A 26,517-nucleotide genomic window follows, 5' to 3' on the forward strand; every position below is an offset into this window, starting at 1 on the left:
TGAGTTTAATTTTCCATTAGAGAATCATAGTAGACAGTTTTAGAAGGTATGAAAGTCATAGCACTTCATATTTTACTTTGGCAAATCAAGAGTACACAGAATACATATTGATGTTTTACGCATGGTTTTTACACTCAAGTTTGATTTTTTTAACATTGCAAAAATTCTTGTTTAATATCCATATTACTAACCGAGAATGCTAAAAGTTTGCATCCGGCGCCGCCGTGAGTGGCAGCCTTTTCAGCAGCTCCGTGTATGACTGTATATGTATGTGTACTTTTCTACTTTTATTTTTCTATTTTTATTTATTGATCACTCCTACCACTTTATTTTATGTGGATTCCTTCCCTGGACACACTTACTTTTACAACGTGGGCATGGATTTTAACACGCCGAGACTCGCCTATTCAAGTATTCAACTTCGGGCGCTGAGAACAAATGCCAGTGCCGGTGTGGTTCCATATTTACCCGACGAGGTAAGAAGGCGGTATCGTGGCAGCAGAGCCGGCACTAAGCTAAAAAAGAAGCGGCTTGCGAGAAAGTGGCGTTTCAAGCCTTCGGTGCCTTCTGTGATTCTGGGGAATGTAAACTCAATCTCAAATAAGATCGATGAACTGGCTGCGCTGGTGAAAAATGTAAGGACCTACAGAGAATGCAGTTTGTTGTGTTTCTGCGAAACGTGGCTAAATAACACCATCCCAGATGCCAACGTGGAGCTACCCGGGTTTAGCACAGTTAGAGCGGACAGAGATGCAAGTACCTGTGGTAAGCACAAAGGAGGAGGACTCGCTCTCTATGTTAATACACGGTGGTGTCACTCTGGACATGTTAACGTCAAAATCTCCACTTGCTGCAGGGATATCGAACTGTTGGCCGTAAGTTTATGTCCCTATTACTTGCCCAGAGAGTTTGGACACGTCATTGTTGTTATTGTATACATTCCTCCTCGGGCAGACGTGGAGTCAGCGAGTGACATCATCCATTCCGCTGTTGCTAAGTTACAAACGCAGCACCCTGAGGCGCTTGTGCTAATCGCTGGAGACTTTAACCATGTGACGCTGGACAAAACATTGCCTGCATTCTCCCAGTATGTGGACTGTAACACCCGGGGATATAAGACTATTGATTTACTGTATGCAAACGTTAAAGACGCATACAGCGCCACCCCGCTGCCTGCGCTTGGGAAAGGAGATCATAACCTGGTTCAGCTTCAGCCTCACTATAAACCAAAAGTTAGAGTCCTACCTGTAACCACACGATCATTCAGGAAGTGGACCCCGGAGGCTGAGAATACTCTGAGAGAACTTTTTGGAACTACAGACTGGGATATCCTGCAGGGATCTCATAATGAGAACATTGAGGAAGTTGTTGACTGCACTACTGATTACATCAACTTCTGTATGGACATTGTAGTTCCAGTAAGAACAGTACGCTGCTATGCTAACAACAAGCCATGGATTACAAGTGACATCAAGGGCCTTTTGAATCAGAAGAAAAGGGCTTTTAAAGACGGTGATCAGCATGAGCTCAAGCGCGTGCAGAAGGAACTCCGAGTCCAACTCAGGGCGGCGAAGGAGCAGTACAGGAGAAAGCTGGAGCAGAAGTTGCAGAATAACAGCATGAAGGAAGTGTGGGATGGGATGAAGATCATCACTGGCTGCAGCTCGAAGCGGGGTACCACCATTGAGAGAGACGTGAAGAGAGCAAACCAAATGAACAACTTTTTTAACAGGTTTGACCACCCTAACCCACTCTCACTCTCACCTCGGAGTACTGCACCCTCCACACATCCTTCTGCTGATACCAGCATAGGAGAGACATCCCCACCCATAATAACAACAGCGCAAGTGAGCAGAGAGCTGAGGAGACTTCGTGCCAGCAAAGCAGCGGGTCCAGATGGAGTATCGCCACGACTGCTGAAGGTCTGTGCATCGGAGCTGGGGGGTCCTCTACAGCGCATCTTCAACCTGAGCCTGGAACAGGGGAGAGTCCCGAGGCTTTGGAAAACATCTTGTATCACCCCAGTCCCAAAGGTATCACGTCCTAGTGAGCTGAATGACTTTCGGCCTGTTGCTCTGACATCACATGTGATGAACACCATGGAGAGGCTGCTGCTTCACCACCTTAGGCCACAGGTTCAACACGCCCTTGACCCTCTGCAGTTTGCATATCAGGAGAAGGTGGGAGCGGAAGATGCCATCATCTATATGCTACACCGATCCCTCTCTCACTTGGACAGAGGCAGTGGTGCTGTAAGAATTACGTTTCTAGACTTCTCTAGCGCCTTCAACACAATCCAACCTCTGCTCCTTAGGGACACAACAACGACGAATCAGACCCACAAACACACTAACATCAATAAGAAGTGACACCCAAAGCCCCATTTCTAAAGGAACCGTCCATATTAAACATACGTCATCTCAACACCTTCACACTATGCAGCATACGTGGATCTCCTTACAATAAACCACTATTAACCGTTCAACTGCAGAAAAGGCTCCATATTAACAGTGAGTGCGATCCTCCTTATTACTTATCCATATTTCGCACGCTGAGGAACAAACAAGTCATGAATACACGCTCACGGGTACAAAACGATTCGGCTTGGATAACGGGACCAAACACACGAACCCGCATGAAACAACAAAATACACGGCGGCGCATACAACGCGCTTCTGAAACTCCGGGAGAAAAAATGTCTCGGCTCCAAAAACGCAAAGCTCAACTAACCCCGTTACAGAGACGTGCCCAAATGGACAGACACAATGAACGTAGACACATACAGCGTGCGTCTCAAAGTGCTGCATCGAAACAGGCACGAGTTCAAACCGAAAGACCTCGCGTCTCAGACATACAAAAACGGGAGCGAAGAGACAGCATAAATGAACGCAGACGTCTACAACGCGCATATGAACTGCCAGAAAACAAGCAAGCAAGGCTCCAAAAACAGAAAGCTCAACTGACCGACATACAAAAACGGACAAGGCTCGATACAAACAATGCACGACGTAGACTGAGACGGACTTTTCGCACAGCACAGGCAAATCGATTGCACATCCAAAATAGCGCGTCCCAAATACTGGACATGCAACAACGCGCCTCTCAAACGCCACAAGCAAAACCTGCCCGTCGCGGACATCAACGCCAGACACCTGCTAAACGCTTGCGCCACTTGGCTGACAACGCGTTCAATAATGAGTGCACTATTGAGGAAAATTCATTGGGATTAATGAATGTCATTTGCAATCATTGTCATTCACTTAACTTCCCTGAAGAAACAACTAGCTATACAAATAATGAATTTACACGTTGTTGTCAAAAGGGTCAGATTAGACTGTCTCCTTTACATTCATATCCTGAATATCTACAGAAGCTTCTAACTAACGATGTGCCTGAAAGTAAAAACTTTATGAACTGCATTAGATCCTACAATAGTTCATTTGCTTTTGCATCTACCGGAGTAAATATCAGGCCACCAAAAGGCAATGGCCCATACTGCTTTCGCATATGTGGACAAATATGACATCCGTCTTGCGAAACTGTTAATTATTGATGAATGTACAATGGCATCCAGTCACTTACTCAACACCATTGATAAACTTCTACAAACGTTGATGAATAATAATATTCCCTTTGGAGGAAAAGTACTTTTATTAGGAGGTGATTTTAGACAATGCTTGGCTATTGTTCCACATGCCATGCGCTCAGCTATTGTTCAGTCCACCTTAAAATACGCAGACAATTGGCATTGCTTTCAAACAATACAGTTAGTACAAAACATGCGATGTCCAGATCCAGAATATAACAATTGGCTATTACAACTGGGAAATGGTACACTCACCAATACAGATGGACTTCACCCAAATATTATTACATATATTATGTCCAAAAAATATTAATGTTGATCACATTAATAACCAGGTCATTTCATTACTTCCTGGAGAGGCACGGCTCTTTCTAAGCTCTGACAAAGTTGACTCTGATGACGACAATGAACATCTGAATTTCCCCTTAGAATATTTGAACACTATTAACCCAGCCGGATTACCACAACACAATCTTAGCCTTAAAAACGGAACAATAATCATGCTATTAAGAAACCTTAACACTAAACAGGGTTTATGCAATGGCACACGTTTAGTCATCAACACCATGACACACAATGTTATTCAAGCAACAGTTCTTACAGGATCACATGCTAACAATACTGTTCTCATTCCTAGAATTGACCTTACGAGTTCTGACCTAGAATTACCTTTTACATTGAAACGCCGACAGTTCCCCATTAAACCTGCATTTGCCATGACCATCAACAAATCACAAGGACAAACCATGGACAAGGTTGGCATCTACCTCTCTGAGCCCGTTTTTGGACATGGACAACTTTATGTTGCCTTCTCACGTGTTCGACGTTCATCTGACGTTAAAGTTAAACTTAAACTTATAAATGCTCCATGCCAAGGAAGACTCATTCAAGGACAGGACACCATCTTTACTACTAATGTTGTGTACAAACAAATATTCCAATAAACCATTACTCTGTGCCAAACACTGTATTTTTTGCTTTCTATATGCATCATCCACACCTCCACACTATTCTATATCTCATTCATACATCTCACTCTTTGTCATGCCCCAACGCCAGGGGTTGGCGAGCGAAGCGAGCAGGGGGCGGAGCCCCCTAGTGGTTAAATATCTCAGAAAAAAGTAATCCTAACCATTTCCTTATACCAAGTAAAAGAGGCAATGTTAAGTGAGCTAAAAATGAAAAAGAGAAGTTCTCAAAAGTTATCATTTGTCTGTAACGTTAAGCTGTTACAGTGAACTATGCATCCTGTCTAGACAGAACAAATGCTTAGTCAAGTAAACAAGCGTCTCTAGCATTTAATCCTTTCTTAAAGAATATATTTAAAGGAGAAAATATCAAATACAACAATAACAAAATCTATGTAAAAATAAATTTGACTTTGATATAACTGAATTTGACTGACTAATACAGAGAAAGAGTGAAAATGAGGCTTCAAATGTTGCTTGTAACTCACAGTGTGTACCATGCAAGAATACACTTTTCATATTCAACTGAAGCTCTAGTACCTTAGACCAGGGGTAGGCAACGTCGGTCCTGGAGAGCCGCAGTATGTGCAGGTTTTTGTTCCAACCCAGTTCCTTAACGAGAACTCAATTATTGCTGATGAAGCACATATTGCTTAAGTGACATTTTAATGCTTTATTTTAGTGGTCTCGCTTGTTAAGATTCTCCAACCTTAATTGCTTATTTCAATCTTAAACTGCTGCATTCAGTGTTTTAATTGCTCCCCTGCCCTGCCTTAGACTATCTGATCATCAGGAAGAAGTGCTGTAGTTTACAAATCTGAAAGATATGCTCAATCCCTGAATACCAAAATATACCAAAAATTAAATATCACCTATTAAGCATCCATTTTCTGAAATTACTGAATCCAGGCATCCAGAGCATATGCTAGCAGCTTCAAGTACTGTACAAGGCAGGACCAGACCATTGTAGGGCACATTGACTTACAAAATGCCAGTTTAGGACAAAAAGAAATGTTAGCAGTTAGCACTCAATACATTGCACAACAGTTGAAACAGAATTTATGTAACTGGCCTGAATAGCTGATGCCTATACAGTTACCAAATTGCAAAACAAACCAATTGTTCTCAAAACAGAAAATGTGAAGTAGTTTTTATCAGCTAAAAATGTATGTATTCTTCAGCTTTCTTAGATGCTTATTTTGTGGTTAAGCAATTGTCAGCACCCACCCAATGCAACTACATGCTAACTCAGCCTTGAAATGCTAGCTCCAAAAGGTTGTCTGTGACAGTAATCTCTTGAATTCCCTTGTTTCCATCAGTCAGTAACTCAGTGATGTAATGAATGCCTCAGATAGAGGAACACTTTATTTGTGAATTACTTATTCATTTGGAACTGCTTCTCTCCACCCTGGCCATTTGACCTCATCTTTGGACTGTCATTTAGAAACTTAAAAAACAATTCTATATTTAAGGACTCTACTTCTCTTAATTATATATCTTTCTTGTGTAAGTTTGCATTATTTATTTTATCTTTTCTATGCTATTTGTGTGACATGTTGTAAAGCACTTTGAACTACATCCTTCATATTAAAATGTACTATTAGAAATAAATGATGTTGTTGTTATGAAAAAGGATAATTACTGTCAAACTGTAAAAAATCCTTTTGAACCTGGCCAATCTTTAGTATTCTAATTAGACAAAGAAGAACTTAACTGCTTTTGTGAAAGTAACATAGTAAGCATGCCTCACAGTTACTAAGACATTGATTAAAAACAAAATAACAAATGGGTGAGGGGATATAAGTGTGAGAACACAAAAATAAAAAAATAATCCAGTAAATACAGTGCACAAGCTCCCAGAACCTCCAACTCACCTCCAGAACCTTCCTGTACTCACTCTGTCTTGGAATAACTGGCCATTCCACCTCCCTGCCAGACTGGCCTCTTGTGACTAACCTGCCAATGGGGAACCTTACACATCCAACTTTTTAATTGTAGACACATAACTGCCCATGTGTTGTCACCTTATGGTTTGGGGAAATACTTCCTCACTATTCTTTAAAAGCTTCCTAATATCCTAATACCCCTACAGTAGTCACTTTCAAGGTACTTACGAAATTTAGAGAGAATTAATTTATCTAATGGTGGCCATTACCTAATGTATTGCTCATGGCATTTGTTTATGTTTGGCCACCCTATAATGGGTACTAGCAGGAGTGGTAGAGTATTTCTCTAAGAGATGCTGTATCATGACTTTATTATCATGGACCCTTCTGTGTTTCCTTATAAATTCCTTTTGTACTTCCTTGCCAGGTATAAACTATTTTTTTCTGTTTATATAAATATATGTTTATTACTGTCAGTTCTTTCCAGTCCATGTTTGCACATAGTCAATTTAGTGTCCTCAGTTAAACTAAAAGCTACACAAAATACTGCTGGAGAAAATCTGGTGTTGAAGTTTTATTTTTAGCAATTTAGTGCAGGCCCTCCCAGAATTAAAAAAAGACATCAGTTAATCGCCGATAATAAGCAACAGCGTGGTCTCTTTGAGAATTTCTATCTCCATTGGAAACGTGGTATATTTTTGCTCTTTTCCTGACTTAAAATGGTATATGGATAATTATAATCCATCAGTTCCCTTTGTACTCTGATAACCTTGGCCAGAAACCAACACTGAAGAAAATAGGTTATTTTTTTGGTATTTTCAGTAGGTGGGCAACCAGTCAGGTCCATTACTTGGTGGCTACTCAACTTTTTAACCTTATAAATCATAAATCATTGAACTCATAGTTCGCAAATGTGTAAATGTACTATTGCTTTAGGTGCTTTATTACCTCTAGATAGATAGATAGATAGATAGATAGATAGATAGATAGATAGATAGATAGATAGATAGATAGATAGATAGATAGATAGATAGATAGATAGATACTTTATTAATCCCAATGGGAAATTAACAATTCCATTTATTTCAATAACATTGATGTATCAGAATAAAAAGGCAGAAATCTGAGCACAAGGTTAATTTGTAGTTTATTGCAGAGTATTTTAAAAAGATGTCCTTTCCTACAGTTTTAATATTTTGCCAATTTTGACCAAACCTCTATATGTGTGTGTGTATATATACTTGACTAACAGCGTCTCAGCTGTACATAAACTACACTAAAGCAGAAAGCAAACAGGCTGGAACACACAAAAGCACAAAAATAATAATTATCTTAGATAGATAGATAGATAGATAGATAGATAGATAGATAGATAGATAGATAGATAGATAGATAGATAGATAGATAGACAGATAGATAGACAGATAGATAGATAGATACTTTATTAATCCCAAGGGGAAATTCGCATACTCCAGCAGCAGCATACTGACAAAAACAATATTAAATTAAAGAGTGATAAAAATGCAGGTAAAACAGACAATAAATTTGTATAATGTTAACATTTACTCCCCATGGTGGAACTCTATACTGCATTCTTACAATTCTCCACCAATGCCATTCTTCTAAAGAGTGAATACAGACCTTAAGTAGTCCTGATACTGTATAAGCAACAATCCTTGACAATTTCAGAAAGAATTTTAAAACCCTGACATTAAACAATACAAGAAAAAAGAATACAAGTATTTGTCTATGCTGCACATACTGTAATCATGCTACAAGTGCGACATTTAGACGATGATCATTACTCTCTTCTAGTGCTGCTTAATGTATAGAAACCTTGTAGTTTTAATTTACCTTACTATAATTCATCATTAAAGACCTACAACCACAATATCAAGTTAATATAAAACCTTTAATTATAATAATATCAACTTTTGTGGATACTGTAAGCTTATATGCATGAATGAATATGTTTCATGGTACTTTTGCATTTATTGAGTTATTGTTATATTGTTGCAGTAAATCTGCACAGGGCTGGGAAGAGCACTATGTAAAATACATTGAAAAGAATGAAAATGAATATTGCATTTTTAAAAATGCCTTTCATAAGGGCCTTTCTTATCTTTACATTTCATTATCTAGTTAGATCTTGTTTTCACTCAGTTTCATTTCTTGAACTTTAAAGAATGTTACTTTAAAACTGATCTTTGCAAAACCGTGCCCTAGAGAGAATATTGTTGTATAAATTTATTTTCTGCAGTTTTTTTCTCAGTTTCTTCAAGAAAATAAATGAATTTCCCAATTTAGTATAAGGGATGTTGTCCTGGCTGGCATAACAACTAATTATGTTAGTTTGTCCATCTATGGTCGACTGTGCCTATCCTAGTTTCTAATAGCTATGTTTCTTAAGTTATACACAAAACACTAGATCTTAAGCAAACTTTCAATAGTGCAGTTACAAAGAGTTAAGTTGCCAAACTCTAGAATGTTTTAGTTAAAGGAAAGTTAAACACCAAATTATTACATTGAAGTAAGTAAAAGGACGATAACAAACATAGGTACATAACAGTTACTCAAATAACAGAAGAATAAAAAAGCATACATTTTTAGAAACTGTTTCACAGGCAAGAAGAATCAGACAGGAAGAGAATTAAGTTCAACAATGGGCATACTTGTGCAAAATATTAGAGGTAATATTGATTCCCCAAAGAAACCTGAAAGCATGCCTGTGGAGTCAGTCAGTCAGTCAGTCAGTCATTAACCAACCTGCTATATCCTAACTACAAGGTCATGGGGGTCTGCTGGAGCCAATCCCAGCCAACACAGGGCACAAGGCAGGAACAAATCCCAGGCAGGGTTGCCAGCCCCTCCGCAGTGCCTATGGAGTGTGCAAACTAATTTGAGTCTCTGGAGGGAATCCATGTAGTAATAAGGAGAAAGTGTAATCTCTATGCAGACGTCGCCCCAGCGGGAAAAGTAACGAGGCCCTAAATCTATGAAATGTCAAAGCTTTCTGCTCTGTTGCTTTTGCCTTTCATAGTGAATACCATCTCTGAGCAATCACAGTATTCTAGTTCAAAGTAATGAGTGTAAGAGATGATAAACATGACATGGCAAATCATTTCTTCAGATACTTATAAACATTATAAACATTAACAAATTAATTTACTTTTATTATTAGATATTAGCAATTATACTTTTAAGGACTACAAAAATATTTGCAATAAAACAGTCTGTTTATACATCCACCCAAGCATAGTTCAGTTCAGGGCTATAGGGAGATCATACGCTATTCTGGCAACATTGGGCACAAGGTAATAATCAATACTGGATGGGCCATCAGAACATCTTAGAGAAGCCTCCCTAACATATCCAAACAGGACTAAGATTATCCTAAAATTCAAATCTTTGGAATATGAAAGGAAAACGGAAGTACCCAGTGAAAAACCCATGCAGATACAGGAAGAAAATGCAAACTCGACACAGACATCAGTGTGAACATCACACCTATAGCTCTACAGCTCTGAGGAGGCAGCACTAACCACTGTGCCACCACTAATACAAAATGCAAAATTGCTGAAAACAGTAAAACTGTGATCAACTGTATTTTAACAACTTACCTGTCTGTCAAGAGGCATGTGAATTATAAAGAAATCCCCCAATTCAATCAACAGGTTTTCTGCACAGTCCCCATGTTGATGAGAGAAAATAATTCATTAAGTTTCACTGTCACCACTAAACTTAATGAAAAATGTTAACAAGTACACTGGGCAACAAACTAAAACAAGTGGGATGCCAGGGCATAGTGTGTAGATGTGAGCAAATTTGACTGAAACACAGTCAGCAAAGGGTTATAGTATGAAGAACCTTTTCAGAATTTGATAATGTTAAATGTGGTATCCATCTGCGATCAGTGCTGTTTCTGCTGAAGTTTTTAATGTACATAAATAATCTTGATGGGGCGGAGTGGTGGCTCTGAGGCTAAGGATCTGCGCTGGTATCCTGAAGGTTGCCGGTTCGAATCCCCATCACTGCCAAAAGAGATCCTACTCTGCTGGGCCCTTGAGCAAGACCCTTAACCTGTAATTGCTCCAGGGGTGCTGTACAATGGCTGACCCTGCGCTCTAACCCCAAGGGGTATGCGAAAACTAACAAATTTCTAATACGAGAAATCGTATAAGACGAAATAAAGAACAAAAAAAACCAAAAAAAAATTAACAAGAGGGACTTGGACAGAATAAAGGCTAGAGTGGCAAATGAAATTAATTGTAAGTAAATGTAGGGTTACTGCATGTAGGATGTAAAAATGTAAATTTGAATACACAATGGGAAGTCTGAAAGTTGAACTTACCCCTGTAGAGTAGAGGCTAGTAGTCACAGTAGATTCATTACTATCTACATCTGGGCAGTGTGCAGAAACATTAAGAAGGCTAACAGAATGTTCAGTTATATAGCACAATGTGTACAGTACTAGTCAAAGGAGGTCATGCCTAAGCTTTAAAATGCACAAGCAAGACCTCATCTGAAGTACTACATGCATTTTTGACCTCTGGACTACAAAAAACACATGACGGTGCTAAAGAAAGTTTAGAGAAGAGCAACTAGGCTGATTCCTGCTCTGAGACTTATGAGCTATGAGTTACAGTATGTCTGCGGTGGGCTGGCACCCTGCCCAGGATTGGTTCCTGCCTTGTGCCCTGTGTTGGCTGGGATTGGCTCCAGCAGACCCCCGTGACCCTGTGTTCGGATTCAGCGGGTTGGATAATGGATGGATGGTTACAGTATGTGGAAAGATTAAAGGAGTTGAACTTTTTCAGTTTAGGAAAACAGAGATTAATAGGTGATAAGACTGGAGTTTTAAAACTATGAAGGGAATTAGTACAGTAGATCAAGATTATTACTTTAAAATAAGTTCAACTAAAACATTGATATAGCTGGAAACTTGTTAAAGGTAAGTTTTGCACAAACTTTAGAAAGTTTTACTTCACAAAGAGAACTAAAGTGTGGTAGAGAGCTGAACATTTTATTGACCATCAATACTCGGCAATGTTATTTTGAAGAAATGGTTGATGAGATTTGTTGGCCTGTCCTTGTCAAACTTTTTATAATGTTCCAAAGTCCTAAATCATTTGCTTGAAGTTTCAATATTTCATAATGACAATTTTAAACAGAAAAAGAAAACTTCTAGTTTCTTATTTTTTTGTTCTCAGTGTTAATTACGGCTATGCGGTATATTTAAAGTACTAATAACAATTCACATTTTAAAATATATCAGTATAACAATAATCACAAAGTTTGACATGACTAAGTTTAAATGATTATTTTTTTGCTTTACTAATAAAACTTCAATCAGATTGCTCAAAAATTTGGCAGGTGTATGTATACAAATATGACAGTTTTACTTACATGCTTAAGAACTCTAAGAGAAATTACCTGTGTAAAGAAATGTGTTTGTATGTCCTCCAATGACAACATCTACATCCTTCACTTTTTGAGCAATTAGCTTATCCGTCTCAAATCCTGAGTGTCCCAAGGCAATGATTTTATTCACTCCCAAAGTCTGTAATTTATTCACTTGTTTCTGTATGGCTTCAATCTCATCTTCAAAAATTAAATTTGGTCCTAGGGAAAGAAAGAAAGAAAGAAAGAAAGAAAGAAAGAAAGAAAGAAAGAAAGAAAGAAAGAAAGAAAGAAAGAAAGATATCACTGTTATTATAAAACACAGCTGTAAGCATGAAAAAAAAAACAAAAAACTAAAAAATACAAAACACTAACACATAGACAAGACAGCACCATACAGGATATACTACACAGTATGTTTAGTTAAAGGGAATACAATCTGACCATCTCATTATTCTAAACTAAGTGTACATTTGTTTGTCATTTGTCATGGGAATGAACTCTAAGTGTATTAATTTTCCAACCTGCAGGATTTTGATGGACTAATGGATGGATAGATGTAGGATTTTGATGGAAGTACCTGTTCTAGATTGTTCCTATTGTGCCTAAATATCGTTGCAGTTTTAGCTACTGCATACAGTACCAGTTATTCCAACTTCATTTCAATATTTCTTTGATTTTTTCATAATGGAAGACAGCATGTCTTTCAATTAGAGGGTGGGGTCAGTGGAAAGAAAGCCTCAGAAAGTTACTCTGATATTTAGTTTTCTGTATATCTTTGTAAGTATTTGGATAAGGGTAACCTGTACTAGTATGAGTACGACTTAAAACTGGTAAAACATTTAACCAGTTCTTGCAATATCTTCACAAACTGAAAAAAACAATTATTTGGACTTAGTAGTCAGAGGTTTACTAACTAATTAAAAGTAAGCAATGATGTATTAAGGCAAAATTATTTATTTCAAATCAGTTACTGTATATAGTAAGCCCTTACCTGACTGGGACAATGTTGGGGTTTCCTTTGTTGTGTACCCCACAATTCCTACTTTTTCATTGCTAACAGTAAGTATTTTGTAGGGAAGGTAGTATCCACTGATGTTTGATGCTATCGTTTCATTTGCTATAATATTAGCACTGAGCACTGGAAACTTCACTTGCTGAAGAAAAGGGCTAACCAGGCCTTCTATTCCATTGTCAAACTCATGATTTCCAATTGCCTAAGAAAATCAAAGACAAAGAATTTTAGACAATACTGTATTTTGATTTGCAGTTTTAAAAAGAAATACAAGAATATATTTGTTCAAAAAAAAACCACAAGGAATAATATCTCATGCTTCAACAATGCATTTCCATAGATTAAACTAACTGTGAGAACTTGATACAGTTTTGTGTTTAGTATACTTGATCAGTATTGACCCTTATGAAATTAAAATAAACATTACAAAAATTAACCCTATCAGTTACAAAGAACGTCTAAATAATACATGGTCATAAAATTTCTCAAGCAAACTGTCAAACTAATAATACAAAAGACAATGGATAGGTTTTGGCTCAATAAAATTGCAAATACTGTAATGATCTTTCATAAATGAATCGGTAGAGGAATAAATAACCGCAGTGGGTCTACCAGAAGAAAACTCATATAGTCCAGGACCAGTCCCTCGAAAGTCTTCATGATGTGAGACATAAGTGCCACCGGTCTGTAGTCATTAGGTGAAGAAGTGCCTGCCTACTTTGCAGGATGTTTTTCACAGCAGTGGCACTTTCTGAAGTCTTAGGGACAGACTGAATAGACTGAACAGGTGACAGAGGACACCACAAAGTTGATCAGCACAGGCCTTAAGAACTCAAGGACCGACTCAATCTGGTCCCACGGTTTTTCCTGTGTGTACCTTCCTCAGTTGTCTCCTTACTTGGTCTTCACTTACGAATAGCCCAAACTAATGGTTAGAGGTGGACTTGTCACTGGCCTTTCCAGCTAAAGTATTAAAGAGTTGTTGATATAGGGGGGATGGTGTAGGGAAACTGGTTAATTGCAAGAAGGTGGAAGTGGGAGGGAAATATTAAAAATGGTTCAGGGTGTTAGCTTTGTCCACATTCCCTTCTAGCACCTGAGCACTGGGTTACTTGAGTCCAGTAATTATGCCCAGACTATATTGATATCTTTCATGTTATTCTGAGTGAGTTTGTTTTCTATTTTGGCTTTGTTAGCTTCCTTTGCTTCACTCAGCTTTTTCTTTAGGACTTTCTGCATATACCTCAGAGGCTCTTTGTCACCAGGTTTGAATGACATTTGTTTTTCATTCAGGAGACTTTCTAGCTCCATAGCAATCCAGGGCTTGTTGTTTGGAAGCAACACAAAAATTAATTTAGTCTGTGATGCAGTCCCTCAATATCATCCTCATGTGACTTGCATATCATTTGCCATTATTCCTAGACTTTCATTTGGATTAGGTCATTCAGAGCCATTTCAGCCTCCAGTATCCACTTCCTCACTCTCCTTATGGTAACAGGTTGTTATAATTTAGTTAGTTAGTTCTATTTAGGAATAGGATGAATGAGGTTGTGGACAGATCTGCCCAATGGAGCCAGTAGTTTGCCCTTAAAGGAGTTTGTAACATTTGAATATAGCAGGTCCAGTTTGTTATTTCCTTAATTGAAACTAATAGAAATTTGTCATTGTTTCTCCCCACATCACCACATATTATAACTGCAGGGTCAGAATGAGGCATCATTAAAGTGTTGGTGATAGAGTAAATCATTTCCATTGCTGAGTCTCCATAAGTAAGGATGGTGAAACTTACCTCCTCTGGACAAATAATATGCATGAATTTTGACAACCAGAATTTCAACATCTGAATTACAAACTGTAGTTTTAACCAGGGCTTTGGAGTCGGTAGATAAATCCTTCGACTCCAACTCCAATTCTGACTCCTTAGACAAGAACCCCTGAACACACATCAGGCCATAGCACACACCTACACCTACATCATTACACTTGTTTACACATTATATCTGAAATAAAATGAAAACACTTTTTGTAATGTACCATAATCCAGATTACAATATTTGAATGTCAGGTTGTATAATAGCTCAGCTGAACTTCACACTAGTAGTAACACAACTATGCACTGGGCTTTATTCTTACATCAGATAAGTACTTAATTATGACTATTGTTTGTGAAATGGGACATTTGAACTTGCTGTATTTTTTTTTTCATTACAATATAAATTTATTAGGAGTCAGAGTCGGTACATTTTTGCTGACTCCAACCCTGTTTCCAGGTACCCAAAATTGTCTCCGACTCCGACTCCACAGCCCTGGTTTTAACTGTACTATAGCACCCTGTTACACCCTCCCTCATTCATGTAGATTATAGCAGCAGACTGGCAACAGTCAACAATCAAGAGTATATGTGAGTTCTTGAGGGTACTTTTATTGACCTGCCACTGGTCACAAATGTAAAAATGTGTATCCTGGTTGACTGGTCACATTTAATTGCTGTAACTTGAGTTTATATAAATCCTGTGTTAGACTGGCATCTTGTCCTAGACCTGGGTTCTATATTGTGTCTTTCTGCAAGCCTGCATTGGATAGTTTGTTTAAAATGGAGATATGTGAATGGGGTGAGATCCTTCCTGTCTATCAGGGGATTACCAGTGACAAAAATACCACAAACATGAGTCAGGAAAGGAGTATGGAATTAAAAGAGAGACAAAGAGAGAAACCTAGTTCAGGCCTGATAGGAGAATGTAATTCCACAGGAAGACGTCTACTAGGCAAATATTCCATGAGTGCCATAAACAAAGGAAAAGGCAGAAGACTGGAGTTAAGATAACCCAGATGGGATTACTGGTGTCAGAAGGCATCCTATGAATCTTTAAAGCATTAAGTGACCATCTGAAGACTCTACAACTCCATGCTTATTATCTGCTAATTCAGACTTTTAAAATGAAAAATTGGTTAAAAAGCACAACTAATCACTATATTTGTTTTTTATTCCTAAATGTTTTGGGCATAACAGGTTTGATTCACAAAGCAGTCTTCAATTGGAAATTTATTAAATAAATGAAATCCAGTATTGTTCTATTACAAAAGCAGTACAAATGCCTCCCAAAAACTCCTTACTCATGCAAAAGAATGAAACAGAAAGGTTTATTGTGGACATTAGTTGATTCATCACTTTAAATTTTTATGCTGATATTCAGAAAAATGGAGGAAGAAGAATCACATGTAGTTACAACATGGACACAATTTAATTGAAACTCCGTAAAAGCAGCTTCCTTATTTTAAAAAATGAAAAATCTTATTTTGCTTTTTCAAATGGTATTTAAGTTGATCAGGTGCTTCTTTGTACTTCCCACTGAAACCGAAACTGAAGATCTACAGTAATGCTTTTTAATTTAGATGTCAGCTTCTAAACTCAAAAATCATTTAGCAGCCATTATAATAATAAACAAACAATATGCTATTTGTTTTATATCAGCTACAAAATTTTTACTGTTTTCAGTTTGGTACTGTTCCTTTGTAGTTGCATGGAGTCATTTGCTGATTTGACATGTATAGGATCACAACGAATCAAAGAATATTCTTGAAGTGAAGGATGCAAAGCAAGAAGAAGCCTATGACATGATGGCAGGATGATCCCAGACTCAAATATGGTCAAGTAAGCTAGCATGCACCAACACATCCATTTCCTGAGCCTGCATGATTTAGTTTAGCTTTAGGTGGGTTGTCAATTCATTACACTCACAAAAAAAAAAACAACACTCACACACTCAGCAGCAATCACCAGCTTACATAATCTACACAATTTGAATTTGTAAGAGAATCAAAAGTCTAAGAAGACACAAGAAGAACGCGCAGACTTCACACAGTTGATGTCCAGGCTTGGATTTAAGCCCATGGCAGCAGTATTAACCACCTACAACTTGCTTGAATTAGGTTATTTTTCTGTTTATTCAACTTATTAATTTAAAAGACTATTATACACTGTATATTCACTTACTTTTATTTTGCGTTTTTTCTTCTCACTTAAAATGTTTATAAAATATAAAGTTTTACTAAACATTTTCATTGTAGGAAATTCTAGCTCTGGTATGGTGCTTTATTCTAATGTTAAAACAGCAGTCCCGTGCATAAGTTGATGTAAAACAACGTGTACTTTGTATATATTGTACATATGAAGGAACCAAATCCTATAAGAGTTTAGGATTTCACTCGATATTGGATATTGCTTTTCATCCAAAATAAATACAGCCCTGTTTACAGCTATGTTTTTGTGGACTTTGACCAGTTTTAAAAAACGTAGAAAAAAAACTCCAAAGGCTGTGTAATATGCTTACTGTGAAGAAGAATGGCTTTGGTTGTAGCAATTAAAATATTTATTTTAAACCAGCAATTCCAAAGGTTAACATAAGAAACTTGAACAATGTTCATATTATAAGCAGAACTACAGGGACATATGTTTGAAGTCTAAAGTACTTAGTCTGCTTGTAATGAATAGCTGAGTTTTGTATATACAGTATCAAACATGATAACATGTTATCACGGCCAGGAGCTATACCAGCATCTTGAATATTGCAAAAAGCATTTTGAGACTAGGTATTTTGCAAGGAAAGACAAAGGACAGAGTTTTTGGAACTTTGGCAAGAGTCACAGGAAGCAGTAATCCAACTTTCCTGATTTAAATGAGTGTGACTGGATGAGGAAACTAATGTCAGGCATTTGTATCAATTCTAGTACAGTTTCCCACACTTACAAGTTTTTTCCACTGTTCAGAAGCACAAACCATTGTCTCAGTAAGTTGTGGCAACTGTAATAAATAAGGGAGGTGTATAGCAGACATAGAAGCCTGAGCAGAGGAAACATGCTGCCACTGGTCAAAGTTTAGCAACAAATATTTGTCATCTAGCAAAAACTATCTAGATGTTGGTGGATCTGATTTCTTTTGGTTTCTGTTGTTCCTGGGCAATCATTTGCCCCCATGATATCAGTTTTAAAGTTAGCCTCTGATATCACAAAGTCAGGGACTACATAGAGAGAAATAGAAGAAGTATGAAAAGGAAAAAAAAGAAAACAACCCTTCCTCTGACAATCATAAAAATGCATGCTAAATCTTCCAAGCTTGGAAGAAAAAAATGGTATTCATTTAAATTTATAAGTTAAGGAGATTTTTAGATCATTACTAAGGGACATGAAATGTGATTTGTGCATATACTCTTTACCTTTAAAGCCAAATAAATGATTGCAAATGACTATACTGGAATGACAACACTAATTTAACTCCAGGAACAACAGGTAGCTGATGAAATCAGAGTAACCACCAACTGTCACTTGTATATTAATAAGTGAAAAAATGGGTGCAGTAATCCTTTCCATTTTCTAAACTGTTTATCCAATTAAGGGTTGTGGGAACACTAGGCCAAAGGTGGTAGACGAACCATAGGTTGGGACAGGTTGTTTACAAAATTGTGTATTTGATAAGTCCAGTCTCAGTTACTAAAAATAAATAAAAAGGTTATCTTGTGTTGCTTTACCGCCTAACATCAGTAAATGGGTGGAACCATGTTTCTTTTAGAATTTTTATGTAAGGTTACTGGAACCAACCATGAAATTTCAGAGTGAACTTCCAGTGTTTATGTGGAATCTGTGCCAGAGGGACACACCCAAATGAGACTCTGTTGACCTTTCGACATGTATCAAGAAGCCTTATACATTTCACTACTTTGCAAGTTTGTTTGATTTTTTAATACTCAACTGTGATGTCTGCACATGCTTCAAGATTTAATTTTTCGCAACAAGTGTAGTGAACCTAAGACAAAATGTAAGCAGCTATTGGAAACAATTAACACATCTTGGAATCCTTTTCCCATAACAAAGGGAAGCATACAGGGGAACATTACAAAAATATAAAAACAATTAGTTTGACAAAGAGGCTATTTAGTTTATTAAGCTTGTTTGATTAGCTAAATGCTAAGTTATCCCAGCATCTCACTCAGATACTTTTTAAAGGTACACGACTCTGTACTTTCTGGCATCCAACTTAAAATATGCTTCCTGTTAATTTCCAATCAAGTCCTGGAGTATGTTATTTACTATTTAACTGAAAGAATTGTGGTGGACCAATTTTATCAAAACTCTTTAGAATTTAGGTCTCCTTCCAACCTACTTGAGATTAGTTCCAGTATTTAGCATACAGTTGTCAGAAATTACTATCCTGCAGAACAAAAGAAGGAAAAACCCCTCAAACAACTATAAAAATCATCAATTAGAACAATAGACACTGCTGTAGTTTGTTCCATACAGTATCTAGTAAGTACAAAAATATCCATCCATCCATCCATTTCCCAACCCGCTGAATCCGAACACAGGGTCACGGGGGTCTGCTGGAGCCAATCCCAGCCAACACAGGGCACAAGGCAGGAAACAATCCAGGGCAGGGTGCCAACCCACCGCAGTACAAAAATATTCAGTGGTTAAATTAGAGCTTCCTCCACACTAAAAGTGTTAAAAATTGTCAGTTGCACCTTTTTTTTTTTAAAGAAAAACCCAATGCTGGCAAAATGTATGTTCAACTGCCTATTCAGAGCAGTCTGGTGGATGATCTTATCTGAGAGCGTCAAAATTAATCTCACATGGTTATGCCATTAGTTTTTCTTCTTATGAGGCAAAGTTGCTTGTACCCTTTCTTAATTGTCACAAGGCACCACTGGCTTTATATGCCATTAGAATTATGAGCAACTTCATTAAGATGCTTCTTATTAATAATTAAGGACAGCACACAAAACATTAATCAGTAAGGCAACCAACTGGCAGTAATCACTGCAATGGGCACCAGCCCCCACAAACCTGAAAAGAATAATCAGGAAATAACATCAATAGATAAACACACTTTAGAAAGCTTGCAAAGACTATGTGTAGATGTCACACTTTATTCCCCTATTTGCACGGGTTTTTCTGCCATAACGTAAAGCTGTATATGGTAGGCTAACTCCAAAATAGCCTCACTATGTATGCCTTATGATGGACTGGTACCCGATTGTTTCTGTCTTTTTCCTGATGCTGATGGGTTTAACTTCAATTTCCAAAACTCCAAAATGGATTAACATGTTTGATGGAAACAAAACATTGCTCAGGGTGTTATGGGATGAGAGATAATGCCCCAGTTTCTGCAGTCACAAGTGTCAGAACCCTCCTAGAAACTAAACAAACGCTTCTTAGTTCATCAGACTTTTTGCTAGTTTTAAGCTCTGTGGAATGACTGGATAGTGGTAGGCTACATTTAGACTTCTCAGACCAGGACAATTTAAAATAGCAAATGGCAGAAACCCATTATCCATATACTGGAGTTAAACTGGAAATCCAATCACAACAAATAGTGTGTTGTTACACAACATAATTTCTGACTTTTGTCCTGAGAAGACCTTGCTCCGTCTAAAAGTTTTAATGAAAAAGGGAATGGTTTTAAGAAAGAATGGCCACGTTTTGTTCCATTTGTCTTCCTCTTCTTAAAGATTTACAAATGGACACAAGTTTCCATTGCCTTCTACTCCATTGCTCCAAATGCTAGAATAGCAATATATGATTTTCTACACAATTTATGCATTATTCATTGAAGTCTGGTGTGTTTGATAAATACTGTAGAAAGAGATGAGACATAGCGTTTCATTGTTTTCTTCATATTTATTATATGAAGGCTAAAATAATGGAATATAACAACATAGTTCATCTTGAGAGATGGTGCTACTTCTCTAAAACTATAAATAATAATGCTGGCAATCTAAGAGTTTTATTCTCTACTACTGATTGTCACAGGTCACTCAATGGAATACCTCCAAAAAATTACCAGTGAGGCTTTTGCTATATTTTTTTAAACACAAATTAATGATATTAGAAATAACATAGTACATCCTCCCAAAGCTGATCCTATTAAATCCTGGTATTCCTTTTTAAGCAAATTAAATCTATTCACCAGAATAGATTTACCTGATCTATGTAGAATAATTTCCCAACTAAAACCCTCCACCTGAGACCTTCACCCAATACCAACAAGCCTTTTCAAAGAAGTATCCAATGTGCTAGTTGATAGTGCACTTGACATAGTAAACTCATCATTAGATACGGGGTCTTCCCATACTGTCTTAAGACTGCTGTTGTTAAACTCCTGCTCAAGAAAAATAATCTTGACTCTTCTGGTTTTGACAATGTTAGTCTTATTTCTAACCTGCCTTTTTTAAGTAAAATTCTAGAAACGAGTCATTATGCAGCTAAATGATCACTTGACTAAACATGCCATTCTTGACAAGTTTCAGTCAGGTTTTAAAACAAATCACAGTAAAGAAACTGTGCTGCTTAAAATAGTAAGTGACTTGTGGGTTAATGCGGACAGAGACCATTTTTCTTTTCTCATCCTCTTAGATCTGAGTGCAGCATTTGATACCATTGATCACAATATTCTTATAAATCACCTCAGTGGGTGGGCCTCTCTGTCAATGTCTTAAATTGGTTGGAGTCTTACTTAACAGGTAGAATATTCTTTGTTAGTTGTGGTAATCATACTTCGAAGACACATGATATTCTATATTCTATAGATCCACAAGGATCTATCCTGGGTTCACTGCTCTTTTCGATCTACATGCTTCCATTAGGTCAGATTATCTCAAGGCATAACATGAGCTTCCACAGCTATGCTGACAACACACAAATGTATTGATCAATAGCGCCTGATAACCCCAACTCTCTTGGTTCACTGACCCAATGTCTCACTTGTGCTTCTGAATGGATAAGTAGTAATTTTCTCAAACTAAATAAGGAGAAAACAGAAATCTTAGTTATTGGAAAAAATAGATATAGAGAGTGTTTTAAAATTAAACTTGATCCATTAGGCAAAAGTCAAGATGGAGATAAAGAATTTAGGGGTAATTATTGACTCTGACCTAAATTTTAAATCACATATTAATCAGATTACCAGGACAGCATTTTTTCACTTAAGAAATATGGAAAAAGTTAGATTCCTTATAACTTTGCAAGCATCTGAAAAGTTAGTTCACGCGTTTGTTTTTAGTTGGCTAGATTACTGCAATGCACTCCCCTCAGAACTACCCAAATAAGACATCAATCAGTAGCAACTAGTGCAGAATACAGCTGCCAGAATACTAACTAGTTGTTATTCATAGCAGCACAATTATAATGGCCAAAATGTTTTCAAACACTTCCTGCATAGTCCTGTAAGGTAGAAAACTAATTTCTTACATAACATGTGAAACTCCTAACTACAGCAAGATGACGTAAAGTACACTTGTGAAAATGGAAATTGCCACACCATGAATGTGTTATCTACAATAAATTCCACTGAATGTGGTAATTATAAAGCCTTTGCATAGCTATACAACTGGTCAAATAGAATTGAATAGAAGAATTTGAATAGAAGATAGTTTTAACATAATTTTGGGAGAGGCTGGAGTATGGGCAAGTCTGAGGGTAACTTATTTATTTGAAATATTGCATGGCAAATTAGTACATAGCCATTAATGGGCAACTAAAGGGACAAGCTTTTGAAAACTTAGGTCAGGACCTTCCTGGAGGATGATGACTGTCAACTGCAACCTGTTTTGTACGGACATTATGTTTGACAAGATAGTTATTATGTCTTCATCTGCATAACATATATATATACCTATGATATTAACATACTCTCATAATCCTCAAAACTGTGTATCCCCCTCAGCAGTCTTATCTTATATCAATGAAGATTATGCTGGTTTGGGTGGTGGGCTTGATTTATCATCGGTGATGAGTCTCACTTCTGCTCAGAACAGACAAGTCTTTAGGTGTATAGAAGGTTTGATGAAAGGGCTCTTGCACAGATCATTCCCAAAAGGCATATGTCACAAATGCTTAGTGCCATGTTTTAAGAAGGCACAGCACATGAAAGCAGATCCTACTTGGTTTTCAATGAGGGCACCAAGACCACTCAACAGAATATCCACAAGATAATGAATGTTGTGAATCCCTTCAAAGGCCAACAAAATGTAGCTTTTCCAACATGTTAATACATGTGCATTATGCTATAATATGTAGGGAAGTTCTTCAAAACATCATCACTCGTGATAAGCCAGCTAGATGCCTGGACCACACTCCTCACCCTGATACAGCTATGGGTCAACTGACCAGAAATATAACAACCTGCCTGGAACAACAGAATATTCTTCAGACCCTAATAGAAATAATACTATGTCACATTCAAGTATGTCATTTATTTAATAGTGGAGATCAGTCACCAGTGATGAATCACTCAGGGCAATGCCCATAATCTTTCTCATTTCATCTCCCCTGAGACGGCAGAACTTAGGCACAAACCCAGGACTTTGATTTTAAACGTAGCTTGTTCTACTATTTAATTAAAAGGGATCTCCATTAACTAGCTTAAGATCTGGCATCTCTTTCAGCCTTGCTATCTGCACAGCCTATTGCAAAATCCTAATGAAAAGACTTTTTTTGCAGTTAAACTTAGATAAAAATGTCACTTTGAAAACTAAGACTATACCCCTGCATTTGTAATTTTTTGCATATCAGCCTCATCATTTATAGTAGAAATCAGAAAAAAGTATTTATGGTATTTCCATTTCCATTATAACCACTCACTTTTTTAAGTGCTGCAAAAGACAAAGAAACCACAGCAAACACACACAACATGGCTGTGACCAACCCATCAGGGCATTAATGCACATAAAATAGTAATCAGAGAGGCCATTCATCCATCCTTCCATTTTCTAACCCGCTGAATCCGAACACAGGGTCACGGGGGTCTACTGGAGCCAATCCCAGCCAACACAGGGCACAAGGCAGGAAACAATCCTGGGCAGGGTGCCAACCCACCGCAGCACAGAGGCCATGAACACTAAAAAAATTTTGGGACAAATTTCTCCTCTTTGAATCCTTTCATCCATCCATCCATCCATTTCCCAACCCGCTGAATCCGAACACAGGGTCACGGGGGTCTGCTGGAGCCAATCCCAGCCAACACAGGGCACAAGGCAGGAAACAATCCTAGGCAGGGTGCCAACCCACCACAGGACACACACAAACACACCCACGGGCCAATTTAGAATCGCCAATCCACCTAACCTGCATGTCTTTGGAATGTGGGAGGAAACCGGAGCGCCCGGAGGAAACCCACACAGACACGGGGAGAACATGCAAACTCCACGCAGGGAGGACCCGGGAATCGAACCCAGGTCCCCAGATCTCCCAACTGCGAGGCAGCAGCGCTACCCACTGCGCCACCGTTCCGCCTGAATCCTTTCATAAATAATTTAAATAGGTATAAATACTGCAGCAAATTAAAAGAAGTAATCACTTGTAATGTGAAATTTATAAAAATAAAAATCCTTACATTATTGTGGAAAATCACCATATGAGGATCTAGGAGTCAGAGTGGACTCATCACTATCTTCATCCAGACAGTGTTCAGAAGACATTAAGAATTCTAACATAGTGTGCAGAGTACAAGTCCAAGGAGGTTCTGAATAAGCTTTATAACACAAAAGTGAGGCACTTAAGTACTACATACAGTTTTGGTCTCCAAACTAAAAGAAGACAAGGAGAATCCAGAGGAGGGCAACTGGACTGATTCTAAGATGAAGAGGTATGAGTTATAAGGAAAGACTGAAAGAGCAAAACCTTTTCAGTTTAAGCATTCCGAGATTAAGAGGTAATATGAGTGACGTGTTTAAAAGTATCACAGTATTGAGGATCCAAGCTGTTACTTTAAAATAAATGATCAAATTTGGGGAAATGAAAGAAAACATGTTAAGGACAAAATTCACACAAATGTTAGAAATCTTTTCTGCACATGAACAATCATAGATACATGGAATAAATTACCAAGTAGTGTGGTGGAGAGAAACTATTTAGAGGCCTTCATATCTCTAAATAGGATGGACTAGCTGGTTGTGCTTAATAGCCTGTTTGCGTCACAACTGTCCTAATGTTCTAATATGACAAGCAACAGAATCACTACGGTTACAGTGTATTTAGAATTAAATTATTTCCCAAGCTATAATATAACTTTCAAAGTTATTGCCTTATGAAATGATAAGTGGCTTTTATACTGGAAATGGTGTTACTTTATCAATGAGCTTAATGCAAATAAAATACACTGAAAAGTGACAGATCACCAAAAATATTAAAGGACAAAGTTTTACTGCAATTTAAAGTATTTTTGGTCAAAATTCAGAACATCACATGAGAAAGAATTCATGCAAAAAGCTACCTTTTTTGTCATTAGATAAATGGTGAGCTCAGAGAATCATATTGTTACAGAGACGGGTAAGGAGCACAGGGGTTGCTTCACGGTTAATACGAATAGACAAGATGACTCTTTTTGATGTCACTAAAATATTATCTACATGCTGACAAACACACTTTATCTATTTAACACATACTGCATAGAGAGAAACATGAGTTAGATTCAGAAATTACATAGAAGGGAAATGACAATTGAAAGGAATAGTCCAAACTGAAAGCACACACCCTAAGGTAATACACAAGCACAACCCCTTCAACAAGAATTAACTTACCATCTGCCTTATAAATATATATACAGAAGCAGACACTCTAATAATTAGCTTGAATTGGTTACACTATAAAAATGGTCTTCTTGTATTAGTCTGTGTCCAAAGTTTCACTTTAATCTCAAGTATCACTGACTAATATAACTGAGTGTCTTAATATCAGTGCGAGTATGAGTCTTGTGACAGACTGGTGTCTAATTCAGAACTAGATTCTACCCTTTGGCTGGTAGAATTTACTTCAGACTAACCAGGTGCTGGAAATTGAGAAGGTAAGCTTTGATGACAGCTTTGCAATCTTTTCTTATGTCTTTCATCCTCTGTCTATAAACACTAAGACATATTTAATCAATTATTAACTAGAAGATAAACAATGTTGCTGTCAACTATAATTTAAAGAAACAAGACTCTCAATTTTAATGTTGCTCATTCATCTTAATTAAAGGGGTACATCATCCTTACAAAACTCAAAATCAATCAGCCGCTGAAAAGTATCATTCTGTTTTACATAGTATGCCAAATCACGTGGGTCATTGAGCAGACAAATGACTACTTGAGACTACTTGGCATGAGGCAGAAACTTTTCCTTGGGGCACACTTCAATTTAAAATATCTCAGACTAGCGAAGTGTGAAATGGAAGAATACCACAAAGGACTGGTTACTACATATGATAAAGGCACAGGCCCCAGTGGGCCCCATGATCTTGAAGTGTATGACTTACTTGACTAATGCCCTTCACCCCTTCCGGGGTATGGGTCGCCAAAGGTAGATCTCCAGAGGTTTCTGTCCTGAGCCATTCTTTCTAGTTGACTCCAGGTGTAGCCCATCCTTGTGATGTCTGCCTCGAGGTCGCGTCGCCAGGTGTTTCTTGGACGGCCTCTCTTCCACTTTCCTTGGGGGTTCCATCTGAGAGCCTGTCTGGTGATGCTGGTTTGCGGTTTGCATAGGGTGTGCCCTATCCATCCCCATCTTCTCTTCCAGATTTCTGCTTCTACTGAATGTTGGCAGGTCCTTTCCCATAGATTAGTGTTACTTATGGTGTCTGGACAGCGAATGTGGAAGATCTTTCTGATACAGGTGTTGATGAAAGTCTGGATTCTT

General features: G+C 37.7%; 1 protein-coding gene across 1 annotated transcript in view; it reads right to left on the bottom strand.

The window, feature by feature from the left end:
* The window catches only part of nt5e (5'-nucleotidase, ecto (CD73)), a 107,740-nt gene that overhangs the window by 36,070 nt on the left and 45,153 nt on the right, over positions 1–26,517 (bottom strand). Inside the window, exons 2-3 of the mRNA XM_028797483.2 lie at positions 12,835–13,057; positions 11,874–12,062 (exon numbers count right to left, since the gene is read on the bottom strand). Coding sequence (XP_028653316.1) covers positions 11,874–12,062; positions 12,835–13,057 — 412 coding nt within the window. The remainder of the gene's footprint in view (positions 1–11,873; positions 12,063–12,834; positions 13,058–26,517) is intronic.

The sequence above is a fragment of the Erpetoichthys calabaricus genome, chromosome 3, assembly GCF_900747795.2.
Source record: "Erpetoichthys calabaricus chromosome 3, fErpCal1.3, whole genome shotgun sequence".
In the NCBI taxonomy this organism is placed as follows: domain Eukaryota; kingdom Metazoa; phylum Chordata; class Cladistia; order Polypteriformes; family Polypteridae; genus Erpetoichthys; species Erpetoichthys calabaricus.